At 35.6% G+C, this 15,840-nt stretch overlaps 1 protein-coding gene across 3 annotated transcripts in view; it reads right to left on the bottom strand.

Moving 5' to 3' along the window:
* Positions 1–15,840, bottom strand: part of LOC150109948 (zeta-crystallin-like) — a 162,211-nt gene that overhangs the window by 117,580 nt on the left and 28,791 nt on the right. For all 3 annotated transcript variants that reach the window (XR_016548769.1, XM_090397366.1, XM_090397357.1), the window contains exon 3: positions 11,408–11,560. Coding sequence is in view for 2 of the 3 variants with exons in the window: in XM_090397366.1 (XP_090253492.1) it covers positions 11,408–11,560 (153 nt within the window). In the remaining variant the exon portion in view is untranslated. The remainder of the gene's footprint in view (positions 1–11,407; positions 11,561–15,840) is intronic.

Raw genomic sequence — 15,840 nt, forward strand, 5'->3', positions numbered from 1 at the left:
TGCTGGGTTGGAATTTCTACCCACATCTGTACTTTCTTTGATCATATTAACTGGGCTTGCTACAGCTGCGGGACAAATATCCCCAAGCAGCTGTTCCCTTTCTTTTACAGCTTCAAAACAATCCCTGAGTAGTTATCCCCTTCCCGAATGCTGTTTCCCTCAGTTCTGGCCTTAGGCCAACTCTAAAATGCTAGAATATGGCCCATTCCAAGTGATCTTTCTCCTCGTCAGGCACATTTATAGTACTAGCAAATGAGAGCAGCCTGTTGTGAAAGTCCAAGGCGCCTTCTCCTTCCTTTTACACTATCTTTTGGAGCTTCCAGAGGCAGTGTCGCACATGTTTCACCCTTGAAAACTGGGAAATGAGGATTTCCCTAAACTTCCCGTAATCCAACATCTCTTTTAGGAGTGGTGAGGAGTAAAAGAAACTCTTTGATCTTCCAACTAGCTCACTGCAAAGCAGAATAAGCAGCTGGAAGTCACTCCATTGCACAATCTTCCTAAGCTCTTCTATGTAGTCAAAAAAGGCACTCACATCATCAGAGTCCTCTCCTGAGAACTGAGGAAAAATCTGCTGGGGGATTTATGCTTTTAAAAATTCTGGGTTGCTCAGATCCGAAACTACATAGAAGAGACATTCTTGTACGCTTGGCTTATACTCTTATATAAAGATTAAACTTCAAAGTTACCTCTCTTTTTCTTTTTCCAAAATTGTGGCCTCCAAAATCCTAACATTATACCTTTACATACTGGTAGTGATAAATAAAATATGAAAATATTATAATTCACATAAGGCATATTAAACTTATATATACAATTCCTCATAATATTAAATTAGGAATAATCAAAATAAACAGAATAATATTTTAATACAAGGTTCTATCATTGCTAACACATTTTAGATTAATTAATAAAATTTAATAAATAAACTCAAGGCAATTACATGAATAATAATTTACAATCATGGGATTAATATCAAATAATTTTTACAAGTATAGCCTTTGGTATGGTGGGTTAAGTTGGATTCTGTAAGGAATATTAATAACTTAAATTTCTCCTTATTCAGAATCCAACACAAAGATATCCATTACATTTAGAATAAGCTATACAAAGTTTATATAAAGATACAAAAATATAGTTACAGTTAGGTAATAAATTAACAGAAGAGATTGAAATAAATCAAGGTGTCAGACAGGGATATAGCTTATCTCCAACTCTCTTCAATATATATATATATATATATATATAGATCAGATTATTAAAATATGAAAAAAATATATATATAAAACAAGGTATCCAGTTAACCAGAAGAACTGTTAACAATATAGTATTGTATATAGATGATAATATACTGCAGAGATGTTACAAGACAATAAAGATGACCTTCAAAATTCAGTTTATGAATTAAACAAAATAAGCTAACAATACAATTTAAAAATTTTACAAAATAAAACTTAAGTAATGGTATCTAAAGGTCAGATCAAAAACAGTTGTAGAAAATAAAATAATCGAACAGATGACACAGTTTGATTATTTCTAAAAGATAAAGATATAGATGAAAAAATAAAGAAATTTCAGAAAATCTGTGGACAATTAAAAGGACACTGAATAAAAAAAAAAACAAGATGAGAGACTTAACTAAAATTTTATAAAGTAATGGCCCCTCCCACTGTGTTGTATGGTTCAGAAACATGGATGGTTAAAAAGAAAGATGAAAGTAAAATACAAACTGCAGAGATGAGATTTTTCGAACAATTAAAGGATGCACAAAATTGGATATATAAGAAATGAAGAATCAGAAAAAAACTAGATATTTATAACATAAATGAAAAGATCAAGGAATACAGACAGAAATGGAAAGAACATCTATCTAGGATGAAAAAATACCAGCTACCAAAAGAGGTGGATCAATATAGACCAAAGGGAAAGAGAGAGAGAGAGAGCGGAAGACCAGTGAAGCTGGAACAGGCAAATGCCTAATCCTTGAAAAGAAGAAATTGATATCTCCATTCATTTGTCCATCTGTCCAGTTTGTTCAAATCCTCTTGCAGGGATATGACATCTGCACTGTTACTCAGCTACACATCATCTGCACACAAATGAATATTCTCCCCCCCCCGCAATTCATTGAAATGTCACTGATATAAAGGTTAAACAATACAGATTCCAATACTAAGTCCTGTAGGACTCCATTTGTAACCTTCTGCCTCCTCGATATTGTTCCTTCACACACAACTCTCTGATACCTATCAGATAGCCAAGTCTGAATCCAGTTCACTAACCTGACATATAAACCTATGCTATAACTTAATCTTCCAAATCAAAACCGCACAGTCACTCTCTCCAAATGGGAGCAGAGATGACATCTCAGTTATAATCAGCTCTTCTGATGCTATGACCAAATCCAAAACTCTTGAACCTCTTGTTCTTTCTACTACATGTTGCCTAAGATATTTATCTCTCAAGAATTCTAGAAATTCCATTAAATTATTACTACATGCAGTTTGCTCTCCCCAATATATACTACTGCAGTTAAAATCTTCCATAACAATCGTTCTTCTTGCACTTGCCAAGCTAAACCGCCTAAACATCTTCTGCTCCTCACCCTCTATGCTCCCTATAAATTGAAGATACCAAGAAATTATATACTTGGTTTAATCCTTTATCCAAGTTTAAGCAAACAGTTTGTGCCTGAAGTATTTTCAGGACTGGGGCAACTCGTATATAGAGGCTAATGACTTCACAACTTCACATCACTTGCCTTAGTATTCCATAATGCAAAGTACATATCCTTGCAGACATGCATAATGCTATGCATTACGGGAATGGTCACTACCCAGACCAGTTTGGACCTTTATTGAGGTCTCATCAGTGGGAGCCAGACCCAGAGGCGATACTAAGGGTGAAGTAATGCAGAAGTCATATTTTCATATACGAGTTGCCATAACTTATTATTAAAATACTCTGGATCAGATTCACAAATCTTGAACACCTTATTATTAAGATACTCTGGATTAGAGAAAGTTGCTAGAAGTTTTTCCACTTGGTTATACTAACCAAGAAATTATATACTTGGCTTACAAGTGTAAGCAAACAGAGTTTTCGTGCGAAGTATTTTCAGGACAGGGGCAACTCATATATAGAAGCTAATGACTTCACAGCACCTGCCTTAGTATCCCATAATGCAAAGCACATATCCTTATGAACATGTATAATGCTATGCATTATGGAAAAGGTCACTACCTAGACGAGTTTTGATCTTTATTGAGGTCTCATCAGTGGGAGCCTCTCTCTAATCCAGAGTATTTTAATAATAATAAGGTGTGACGCTTTTTGGCTATTCATATATGAAAATATGGCTTCTGCATTACTTCCTTTGTATCACCTCTGGGTCTGGCTCTCAATGATATATACGAGTTGCCCTAGTCCTGAAAATACTTCAGGCGCAAATTTTGTTTGCTTACACTTGGATAAAGGATTAAAACAAGTATATCATTCCTTGGTATCTTCAATTTATAGTACAGGTGTCCCTCGCTGTATGCAATTAATTGGGTCTGTGAAATAATCGCATAAAGTGAGTTGAATTTAGCATGGGTGAGATAGGGATAGGGGTTTCTTCAGAAGGATAAAAAAATGAAAACTTTACACCTGTGAGCAAAAGAAATTTTAATGAATGAATTATTTAAACAAACACACAAATTTTGTCGTTTTGTTGAGAGTGAACACTTGCTGAGGCAAATAACCATGTTCCTGAATTACTTAGAAACTTTGCTGGAAAGTTCTCAGCAGCAACAACATCAGCTCCCGCTGCCTTGCCAGTCAGCCTTGAGATTATGGAATCCATGTTGCACCTTGAAACGTTCAAACCAACCAGAACTTACAACAAAAGATTTCACTTTAGAATCAGGATCTATAGCATTCAAACCATCAAACAAACTTTTTGCTTTAGCCTGGATAATCAAGGTGGATAACGGAACAGCAAGTTGATTTTCATGTTCAATCCATTGGGCCAACATCCTTTCCAATTTCTCCATAATTGGTGCCTTTATCTGTGTTATCTTAGTTGTCGACATTCTCATTGCACTCTTACGACTTTCTTTTATTTTCTCTGCTTGATTTCTTATTGTTCTTAAAGTTGATTCTGAAATTCCTGTAGCTCTGACTATGTCGACTGTGTGCTCACTGTGTCAAAAATAACTTCTAATTTTTCCTCTAGTGTTATAGCTTTTTCTCTGTTTTTTAGTCTTGGAATTATTTTGATCACAATTACCTCTTTTTTTCCATAATGTTTGTGTTGCAGAAGACTCCAACAATGGAGCTTACTAGTTCTATACCTTCTGTGAGACTGACATTCGGCACGATGCCGCCTTGTCAAAGCAATGTACACACAAAGTCACGTGACCACGCACTGCAAAATTGCTACCGGTTGCGATTTTTTAAATTAACTTTTTAAAATCACGCTATAGCAAAAACGTATAAAGTGAGATCGCATATAACGAGGGATACCGGTATAACTCTATGCTCCCTGGCCTGTAGTAACACCCCACTAAATATCTTATCCTTCCCACCACTACCTCACCCATATACTTTAAAACTGGTGGTGCCAATGCTCTCCAAATTCTCCACTCTGAGAGGACATAAGTCATCACTTATCATAAGCAGTACTCCACCACTGCATTTTCCCTTCTTCTCCTGCCCAAAAATGCAGTACCCTGCTACTTCTATTCCTCTTAGTATATCATCTTCCATCAACCACGTCTCAGATATCCCAATAATCTTTGGACAGGCTGATGCTATCAGCACCACCAATTCATCTCCTTTATTTTTGATACTCCTAGCATTAGTATAAAGAATAAAAATGTCACTGTTTCTATACCTACCATTATCCCTTCCAGACTCCACTGGATTCAGCATTACCTGGTGTAATTCCCCTATTCCAACAAGAGGCCACCCCTGCTACCATCCAACCTGATAATTCTAATTTCCCTGTATTGACACACTGACTCAGAGAAAAGAATTCTTTCCAGATGCCTACATTCATTAAAATGCAAGCCATATCTCATATATACAGTTCCTTTCTATCCTCAAATCCTCCAAGCCTCTCTTTTGACAAGCATTGTAGCTATCATGCTATTCATTATTAATGCTCTTCTCCTCAGCTCTGCATTATCATACCTTGGCAACACACTATCTTCTCTCTCTCTGAGTCTTCTTCTGTACAACCTCAGATCTCTTGCAACCCAAGTCACACTGCCTTTGAAGTCATCTGTGCCACCCCCCCATCATAATCATCTCATCCACCTTTTCACTCCATTTAATTGCCATAGCAAACATTTCTCCAGACAAACATTTTTCTCCTTAGACATTCTATCTTGCACACCACGGATCATCTAGTCTCCACATACATCACACCACTTACCACTCTTTTCCTTCCTTGCTCGCCTGCATCCCTCACTCTCTCTCTCTCTCTCTCTCTCTCTCTCTCTCCTCCAACACTTTCTCTGTTACCTACTTACCTGTTGTCCTGGCATCTCTGGTTACAGCACTCCCTTGCAATTTTCTCATTCCCTCTCTTCTACTATTTCTATTCTCTCCTATCATTCCTGTAATTCTCTCTCACTCATACTCTGATTAGCTTTGCATTCATTGCTTTCAGTTGCTTATTCTCTTCTTTCACACTTCTCGACTCATTCCCAAGACATGTTGAATACTATAGCTATTCCTTCTTTTCCCTGATTATTATTGCATGAAAATAACATTTTGTATTTATTGTTCAGAAAGATCTCATCAGTTTTTGTCTTTTTGGTTTCAGTCACCCCTATTATGTCGATCTGGTACTTATCCAATTCTTCTGCTAGTTCAATTTCACTGCCATTCAGACTTCCTATGTTGATAGTACAAATGTTCAACACTGCTGATGTTGAGTTGGGATATGTTTCAGGATTTGTTCCAGTATCTGACTTTTCACTGTTTTTCCTGGTTCCCTTTACTTCCCTTTTTAGAGATGGGTACTATGAGAGCTCTATTCCAAATCATTTGAAATTCAACCCTATGAACAGGCATTATGAATTATGAAATGCAGCCACTGTAAAAATTTTACATCTCTATATTTTAGCATTACTGGTCGAATATCATCCACTCCAGCTGCCTTTCCACGTTTCAGGTTTTTGATGACTTTTTCTACTTTAAATATGGATATCTGTTCCTGACTGCATTCCTGTTGGGCATTTTCTACCATTATTATTATTAATGGAAGTTTTTTCACTTGGCTATGCTATCAATTATATATTTGGTTTAATCCTTTATCTACGTATAAGCAAAGTTTGCACCTAAAATATTTTCAGGACTTGGGCAACTCATGGTAAAGGTGGAGTAAATTCTGATCACTTGCCTCAGTATCTCCCATAATGCAAAGCACATCTCCTTGCAGACATGTATAATGCTATGCCCAGACCGGTTTCGACCTTTATTGAGGTCTCATCAGTGGGAGCCAGACCCAGAGGTAGTGATACTAAGATGGAAGTAATGCAGAAGTCATATCACCAAGTGATCAGAACTTACTCCACTTTTACCGCCAGTTGTCATAGTCCTGAAAATACTTCAGGTACAAACTTTGTTTGCTTACACCTGGATAAATGAGTGTTTGTTGAGAGCTCCTGATAAGATAAGTGTTATTTTAAGTTATCATTGACAATTTTGCTTGAATATTACGTAGTTTTGTTTGCTTTGCGTATCTTAGTGTCTGTTTGTGTGTTTTTCGTGTTTCAATTATTAATTTGATAAAATACGATAGAAGCGAGCACAGGCTCCCATAAGAAGGAAAATGGTGGCTAGTAAAAATGGTTCGCCATCTTTGTTCAATAACTGTAACATAAAGGAGATTATGCATTGTACTAGCTGCGAAATGTACGTTTTGCGGAGAGCGAGAATGGTTAGTTGATGATAATGGAGTGAACGTGTGTAGAAAATGTAAGGAAAATGAGGAATTAAAGTGTATTACAGGTCGTGAGTGTGATATTTTTGTCAAATTTCAGAATGAAGAAAATAGCGATATAAGAAATTGTGAGGTTGTAGCAGAAAACTGTGAGAGCGTGAATGATGGTATTAATACAGAGCAAATTAATGGTTTAAAAGATAATAAAAAAGATGAGATAGATGCAATGAGTGAGATCGCATTGTTGAGTGGAGCGATGCATAGGGCAAAGCGGCAGCTAGAGTGTATGCACAAATGTCTACCGCGTGTACCAGGCAACAATAAAAAGTATGATAGGAAAAATAAGAGTATGTTTGTGAACATAAACAAAATGACGGAGCATGTGCTGTATGGAGATTCGTTAATACGAGGTGTGTTAGTAGAGGATTTGACAAAAACGTACCAACCTGGTGCAACCATCAAGGACGTAAGTGAGTCTATTAGAGAGCAAAAGGAAAGGGTGAAAGAAATTATAGTTGTGGCAGTACAAATGATTTGAAAGGAGATAAAATGGAAATGAGAGAGGAAGAGAGCCATAATTGCAAATGACTTTATGCGTGGGTTATGCATGACAAGTGGTGTGGAATTTGTGGATACGCTAGGGGTCAGAGAGTGCTTGATCTAGTAATTGCATCTGAGGATTTGGCTGTAACAAATATGACCACATTGCCACCAATTGGTGAAAGTGATCATAGGGTCTTGACTTGGAAGATGGCTAAAGGTATGGAATTTACAATTAAGACAGGGTACATGTGGAATTATTGGGCTGGTAAATATGACAAGCTTAGGAGTTTGATTGGTTCAGTGCCATGCATGTACAACTGCAAGGGCTAGAAGTTGATAGTGCATGGAAGGCAGTTAAGAAGTGTTTGCATGAAGCAATGGCTGACTGTATACCTAGAGTCCAAATAATAAATCAAGTAGGGGTTAAATGGATGAATAACACCATTAAGATTGAGCTGCAAAAAAAGAAACAACTATGGAGGGAATTTAAGGAGAAAGGTGACCAGTAGGCACATGAACGGTATAAAGCACAGGCCAGAAGGGTAACGAGTGTGGTAAGAAAAGCAAAAATGGATTACGAAAGAACATTGGCCATACAGGCTAAAGAGAATCCTAAACAGTTTTTTCGATATGTTGCAAGTAAAAGAAAAAATGTATATGGCAGAATGATTTTAAAGAATGCCGATGGTAGGGAGGTAACCAAATCAGTTGATATAGTTGAGTTACTGAACGAGCACTTTGCAAGAATATATCGTCCAGGTGGTGACATTGCAGAAATCAATGAACCAAAAGATTATACGGGAATTGTGGTGAATGAAGTGGAGGTGAGTAGTCTATTGCAAAACCTCAATGGCAATACATCTGTGGGATTAGATGGTATACCAGCTCGTGTCGTACGCGAGCGGCTAAAGAATTGTCAGTACCCTTGACCATTTTGTTTAATTTGAGTCTTGGATCTGGGTTATCGAGGGGGGAAAAGAGGGGGAAAATAGTTCCAATGCATTAAGGAGGTTCGAAGACTGATGTTGTAAATTACTGACCGATTAGCATATCAGGAATCGTTGTCAAGGTCTTGGAGAAATTAGTCAAGAAAAGAATACAGGATGGGATAGATGAAAATGGGATATTGTATGGGGGTCAACATGGTTTTGTGAAGGGTAGATCATGCCTCAGTAACTTGCTCACATTTTATAACACAGTGACGGCTGAACTGGATAAGGGTAGTAATAATGGGTTTACAGTGATTCTACTGGACCGTGCCAAGGCCTTTGACAGGATACTACATGGAACTCTAATCAGTAAACTGGAGCAGATGGGATGGATATAGGGTTGGTGAGATGGATAAGAGGGTGGTTGATGGAGAGATACCAGAGAGTGGTTTATTCAGGAGTCTAGTCCAAAAAATGGCTTGTGACTAGTGGTTTGCCGCAGGGTTCTGTTCTTGGACCACTACTTTTCAATTTGTTCATCAATGATATAGGAAAGGATCTGAGAGGAAGTGTTCACTTGTTTGCTGATGATGCAAAGTTGAGTAGAGCAATTGTGAATGCACAGGATGTCAAAATTTTGCAGGATGATTTGGAGGACTGGGCTAAGGAGAATGGATGTCAATTTAATGTCTTGGGGATTGCCTAATTTTTAGAGAGATCTTTATTTAAACATACCTCAAAACTAACTGGCCCTTCCTTTAATGTATAGCATTATACATGTCTGCAAGGAGATGTGCTTTGCATTATGGGAGATGCTAAGGCAAGTGATCAGAACTTACTCCACTGTTACGAGTTGCCCCAGTCCTGAAAATACTTCAGGTGCAAACTTTGTTTGCTTACACTTGGATAAAGTATTAAACCAAATATGCAAGTGGCATTATTATTATTATTATTACCTGACACCCCTCCAGGGAGTCCAAAGACTCATCAAGGGAGGGCATGTACTCTACAACTCTGTCTCTATCACTCAGCTACAGCGAATCACATCATCATCTATACTAATGCCATCTACTGCACATCACTAGTATTTTCACATACAATCACAAACATCCATGTCCACGGCAGGATTTGAAGCCGCAGCCTTTTGGCTCGAGAGCAGATACACTAACCACTTGACCAACCAGACTGGCAATCATGCTGACACTGCTTGTTTCATTTAGCCATCTTTCAAATTAATTACTCCAGACATCTAGAATATCTTTATCTTCAGTTTTCATGTCACCTTTATCATCTCTGATTCCTTTTACTGCACTCTTATCTGCAATTCTACGCTTTTTCAATAGCCTCAAGAATAGTTTGCCACCTTCCTGATATTTATTTTCTATGTTCATGCCAAAGTCTTCTTGTGACTTTTTGTTTAGCTAGTTTTAGACATTGGCTAAACTGTTTTCAATAATGATACAGATAGTGTCTTAATAAAGAATATGTAAAAATGAACAAATTTTTACATTTTTTTTCAAGAAAATATGTAAGTTACAAAAATTACTATAAATTACATTTTAATATAAAAAAGGCAACCAAAAATTAAAACAAAAATGTTAAATCAGTTTGTTCAATTACACAAGTTTCATATTCATTTCTTATTGTTTTTGTATATGTTGTAATTTAAATTTTTATACTGTATCCCAGATGATGTCTCTGTGTGTGAGAGAGAGAGAGAAAATATTGGAAATGAAAACAGCACCATGAAATAATTAAATATAGCTTTAATAGTTTCATGATGCTGTTTTCATTCCATTAAACTTAATGAGCTGAAACTAGTACCTACGCCTTAATACAAAGTTTTCCAACCTTAACCCTTTGGACACTGGTATCAGGGATCACATAAATGGTAAATTAATAATAGCATGTATTGTACAGCATTGGGGAATATGAAAATCGAATATGCTGCATATTCTATTTTGAAATGACCTGCCATTTCTAGAGTACAATGTGAGTATTATTAATAAAATGAAATGTATGGAAATATGTATTCAGAGCATACATTTTGGGCAAATACCAATATGATCTTTATTGAGGTTGAATTCTTAAATTGTTTTTTTTTTTTTTTTTGCTTTCAACTTAAGAGTAAGTTCAAGTTGCTAAAGATTTTTGTCATTCTTAATTATAAAATACATGTTTAACATATGTTAGTTTCTTCTTACAACTGCCATTTCTCTATATATTCTATAGAAATCAGAACTACAATAATGTAATTTTTTTTTTTTTTTTTTGCTTAAGTCAAATAAAGATTCAATACCTGGTCTAGTAAATACCTACTGGAGTATAGTGCATGTTAGGGATGATTTTCACACACACAGGTTAGGGATGATTTTCACTCTTCCTCAACACAAGATCACCTTTTTATTGAAAGCCTGATATGGCTTGAAAAAGTGCCATGATTGATCTCTAGAGCAAGGTTTCTGGACAATGTAAAAAATAAATTCAAAATACAAAAAATAAAATAATAATATAATATAAATAAAATAAATAATGTAATAAAAATGATAAAAAAAAAAATTCCTTACTTCCTTCCTTAAAGATGAAAAACCTAAGTTTTGAGAGGGGGGGATGGGAATTTTGCTATCTTCATCATATGAGACTAGCTAACTAACCTTAAAATTCCTTAAGTTCTCCAGTTTTAGATGAGAATGAATATATTTCCAACAAAATGTTTAAGTTTTAAGATGAATTTCACAATCCGGCATACTGGAGGCCTGAAGTGGCTTTAAAAAGTGCCATGTTTAGCCTCTAGTAGAGCAGTGTTTTCAGATGATCTAACCTTTATTCCAAGTATTAAAGTATTTATTTCTACAACCTTTTGGGTAAAAATTACATAAACATGTGGTGTCTTTGTTACTGACACTTTATTCATATATATATGTGTGTGTGTGTGTGTGTGTGTGTGTGTGTGTGTGTGTGTGTGCACGCAATTATTTTCAAATTTTTAAAATAACATTACCTTAAATTTAGTTACTTGATTTCCTATTGATTCAATTATGCCAGCTCCATCCTTTCCAGGAATATAGGGTAATGAAGGCAACCAGACATATGCTCCTTCTCTAATGTATGTATCAACTGGATTTATACCTGAAGCATTAACTTTGATTAAAACCTAGAAGAAACAGAATTCAATATTATATCACACAGGATTTATGTTCTCTGTTTTAAACTGTGAATAAATATATTAATGAAATAACCACTATAAAGCTTAATGAATAGCATATCAATAGGAACATACAGACAGAATTTATAATAATGCTTCATGGTATAAACAACATGAAGAGAGAAAAAAAAAAATTAATAAACTGGTTATATATTTTAATTTAATTACCTGGTTTTCTACTTAGCATATCAGAGCACAATTATAAATAACAGGCACACAGCACTGAACTAAATTATTGTCAAAAACAATTCAAATTTTAATTGGAAACAGAATTAATGTCTTTATATGGCACAAACTTTATGGCCATCCTGCCCATATAAGGCAGGATGGCCATAAAGTTAATTTAGAGAAGTCAGGCTATCATGTCTCAAAATGATAATCTCGTAGATGTCTGGTAAATGAATGCAACCATACTTGTTGAGGTTAGGAAAGTGCTTCATGATGCCGATTCTAAAAATAGTCTCCCAGACCTATAACAATTATATGTAATATAGAATATTATATGGCCAGAATATGTAATATAGCACCTGGCCTGGTTGGCCGAGCGGTTAGTGTATCTGCTCTCCAGCCAAAAGGCTACAGGTTCGAATCCAGCCATGGACATGGATATGTTTGTCTGTAAAAATATTTAGTGGTGGTTGGCAGTAGATGATGAAGGTAGTTACGGAGTGTGGAGTGTGAAGACAGAGAGTTGTAGAGCAAGTACCCTCCCTTGATGGACTAACTGGAGGTGTCAAATAATAATAATATTTTCCTCCATCTAATTCCATGTGAAGGAGTATCCACAGCATAGTCTGCTAATCCTGATTTGCCATACAGATGATCAGAGATGTAATTTTTGTGTTTTCTTCAAGGTGGATGTTAACTAATCTACATTATAAAGACACTGATATGAGAATTGAGGTGGATGAACTGGAGGTGCTCAGCATATTGAAAAATATCAATGTGAATACAGACAGCAGTGAGATTTGATCATGTGCTAAAATAATGTGCAACTGAACTTGTCCTGTGCCCTGTGACAAATGAATCCAAGTCTTAGCTCTGACAAGGATTCAAGGGAACAGAAAGAGGAAAATATAGTTCTATTATATGAAGGTGGCTCTAAGATTGAATAAGCAAATTACAGACCAATTAGTATCTCATTGGTTATGTTGAAAAGTTTTCACTTGGTTATTAATTAAATGATGATCCAGATGATTGGAGTAGAGCTCTCACAGTGCCCATATACAAAAAGGAAAATAAAACTGAATGTGAGAATTACAGAGGTATTTCCCTACTGAGTGTTCCTTGTAAGATTTATGCAAGTGTACTTGAGAAACGATTGAGAAGGATTGAAGAAGCCAAACGGATTCAGGAAAAATAGAGGTAGTCAGGATCAGATTTTCACTTCACAACAAATAGTTGAGAAATCATGGGAATATAACAAAGATCTTACACCTGCAAACAGCATATGATAAGGTGCCAAGAGAGAAGCTATTCAAAACGCTACAGTTGTATGGTGTCAATGGGATATTAAATCAAGCAATACTTAGTCTTTATTTGAGTTGTAAATCAAAAGTTAGAATTGAAGGAAGTTGGTTTGATATTAAATCTAGTGTCAGACAAGGATGTACATTATCCCCTTTGTTATTCATTATCTATATGGATCACATTATGAAGGAAAGTGGTATTAAAGGTGGCTTAAACCTAATATCAAAATTGGAGATTTTAATCTCAGCTCTTTACTTTATGCAGATGATGTTATACTTTAAAATAAATCCAGTAAAATAAATAATTCTGCAAGATTCTCTGACTAAATTGAATAAATGTTCTAATAAATTTGGTATGAAAAACAGCAATAACAAGACAAAGACAATGAACATAGGCAGAAACATTGAATATATCAACTGCATAGTGAATGGAGAACTTATAAAACAAGTAAAACATTTCAGCTACTTAGGCACAATTTTTAGTGAAGACAGTAAATTAAATATGGAAATAGACAAACAAAATCAAACAAAGCTGGTATGGTATGAAGTCAAAACACTAAATTAGCTATATACAAGACTCTGTTCAAACCAGTTTTAACTTATCAATCTGATAACTGGGTTAGAAATAAAACATTTGATCAAAGACTAGAGACCACAGACATGAGTACTGAGATAGATTAGGGGTGTGAACAGATGGCATCAATGGCAATATCATATTAAAAACAAAGATATTAGGAAAGAACTTGACATTGTCAGCATCCAGGAATGCATTAGCAGAGCTAATATCAAATGGCATGGTCATGTAAACAGAATGGGAGAGGAAAAAAAGATACAAAGGAAGGACCAAGATATAGGTGGATTGATATAGTAAAAATTGCCTTAGAAGATAAAAATATAAGATCTGATAATGTTGGAATCTTGACAGATAACAGATTGATTTGGAGAAAAATTGTTGATAGGAAGTTAGTAATGATGTAAGTTCTTCATGTAGTACTATCATAATATCCTGCACACCCCCTTGAGGGAACATGTCAGGAATTCAATGATTAATGATATTAATTAAATTAAAGTTGCCAAGAAATTATATTCTTGTTTAATCCTTTATCCAAGTGTAAGCAAACAAAGTTTTGCATATGAAATATCTTCATGATTAGCCTATTTATATACAGAATCTAATGATTTCATGTTAATTGCTTTAGTATCCCATAATTCAATGCATGCATTCTTTTGGGCATGTATAATGCTATGTATCGGAAAGGCAACCACCTAAACTGGTTTCAATCTTTACTGAGGTACTGTTAAAGTGCAGAGTCCCTCTCCAAAAAATGAGTGATCTATGAGATCACTCAAAATCTCAATGAGTGTCACTTGTATCTATCTCACTGAAATAGATACAAGTAACACAGTTTTTTCCTCCACTGAAGAAAATAAACTTTAACCACCAAACCAGCCTTAACATATTTTATATGTCAAAAAATAAATGGATGTGAAGTATCCATTGAAATTGAAAAAACATGGATCTTCTTCTTAATAAAATGGATTCTGTTCAAGTTGTCTGTTCTGATTTCATACCATTGCTTTCTCTGTCTTCGAATTCTACTTTTTCCATTTATTTTATATCAATATAGAATATATGGCAGTTTGCTATTGTCGTTTGATTTAGATGTTCCAACTATTTTTCTTTATATTTACTTATATAGTAGTTAATTGGCTTTATATTCAGGGACTGAAAAATTTCTTCCTTTATTTTATGGTCCATGTTTCATGTCCATATAATAAAGTCGGTTTAGACAGGACATTGATGATCATTTTGCAAGGATTTTATATAAATATATATATTGGGTTGACAAATAAGTTCGTTCGGTTTTTCAGAGTGGAATGAAACACATTTTATATAATACATACTAGTCAGTCATATATTGAACCTCTTTATCAATGATCTCTTGCCATCTTCATTATGCTGCGTTCATAAAACTTCTGAGGTTTACTGGTGAAAAACTGAAATTTGGACGTTTTGTGCTAATTGCACGGGCCAGTCGCATTAACTGAACTGTGAGAAATAGACAGTTGAATCAATTGTTCTGCCTGACGGTAACACCTCACAGTGGACAACATCTTTATAATCCCACCACACAGAGAGAGCATGATCGTCTTTGGGTAAAATCCCACTTTCGAGGTTGTTTGCGGCGGTTCGCTTGTGCCCCCCATGATCTTTTATGTATCACGTTATCGTACATGACCCATTTTTCATCTCCCATAATCATCTGCTTCAAAAATGGGTCATTTTCTTGGTGACGTCGCAGCAAATCACAGATGGATATGCGAGCAGTCATATTGGCCTCAGTCAATTCATGCGGCACCCAAACATTGAGTTTTGAAACATATCCCAGCATGTGCAAATGGTTTTCAACGTTATTATGGGATATGTTCAGTACTGCAGCAATCTCCCGCACTGTTTGCGATGGATTTTTGTCGACGATATCCTTCACAACACTCTAATCAACCTCAATCGGGCAACTGGCACAAGGTGCATCATTGACGCCGAAATCTCCAGAACGGAATTTGGCAAACCACTTTTAGCATATGCGTTCTGTTAAGGCACCATCCTCGTATACGCTGCATATTTTTTTTTTATGGGCCTCTGCAGCTCGTTTGCCTTTTTTGAAATAAAAAAAGCAAAATATGCTGGTATTGCACGTTATTTCCTTCCATTTCTAAAAATATGTTACACACATGCAACTGAAGTAGGCCAAATGAAAA

This window comes from Typopeltis vanoorti, chromosome 1 (assembly GCF_054136105.1).
Source record: "Typopeltis vanoorti isolate ZY-2024b chromosome 1, IOZ_Tvanoo_1.0, whole genome shotgun sequence".
NCBI classification, from domain to species: Eukaryota; Metazoa; Arthropoda; class Arachnida; order Uropygi; family Thelyphonidae; genus Typopeltis; species Typopeltis vanoorti.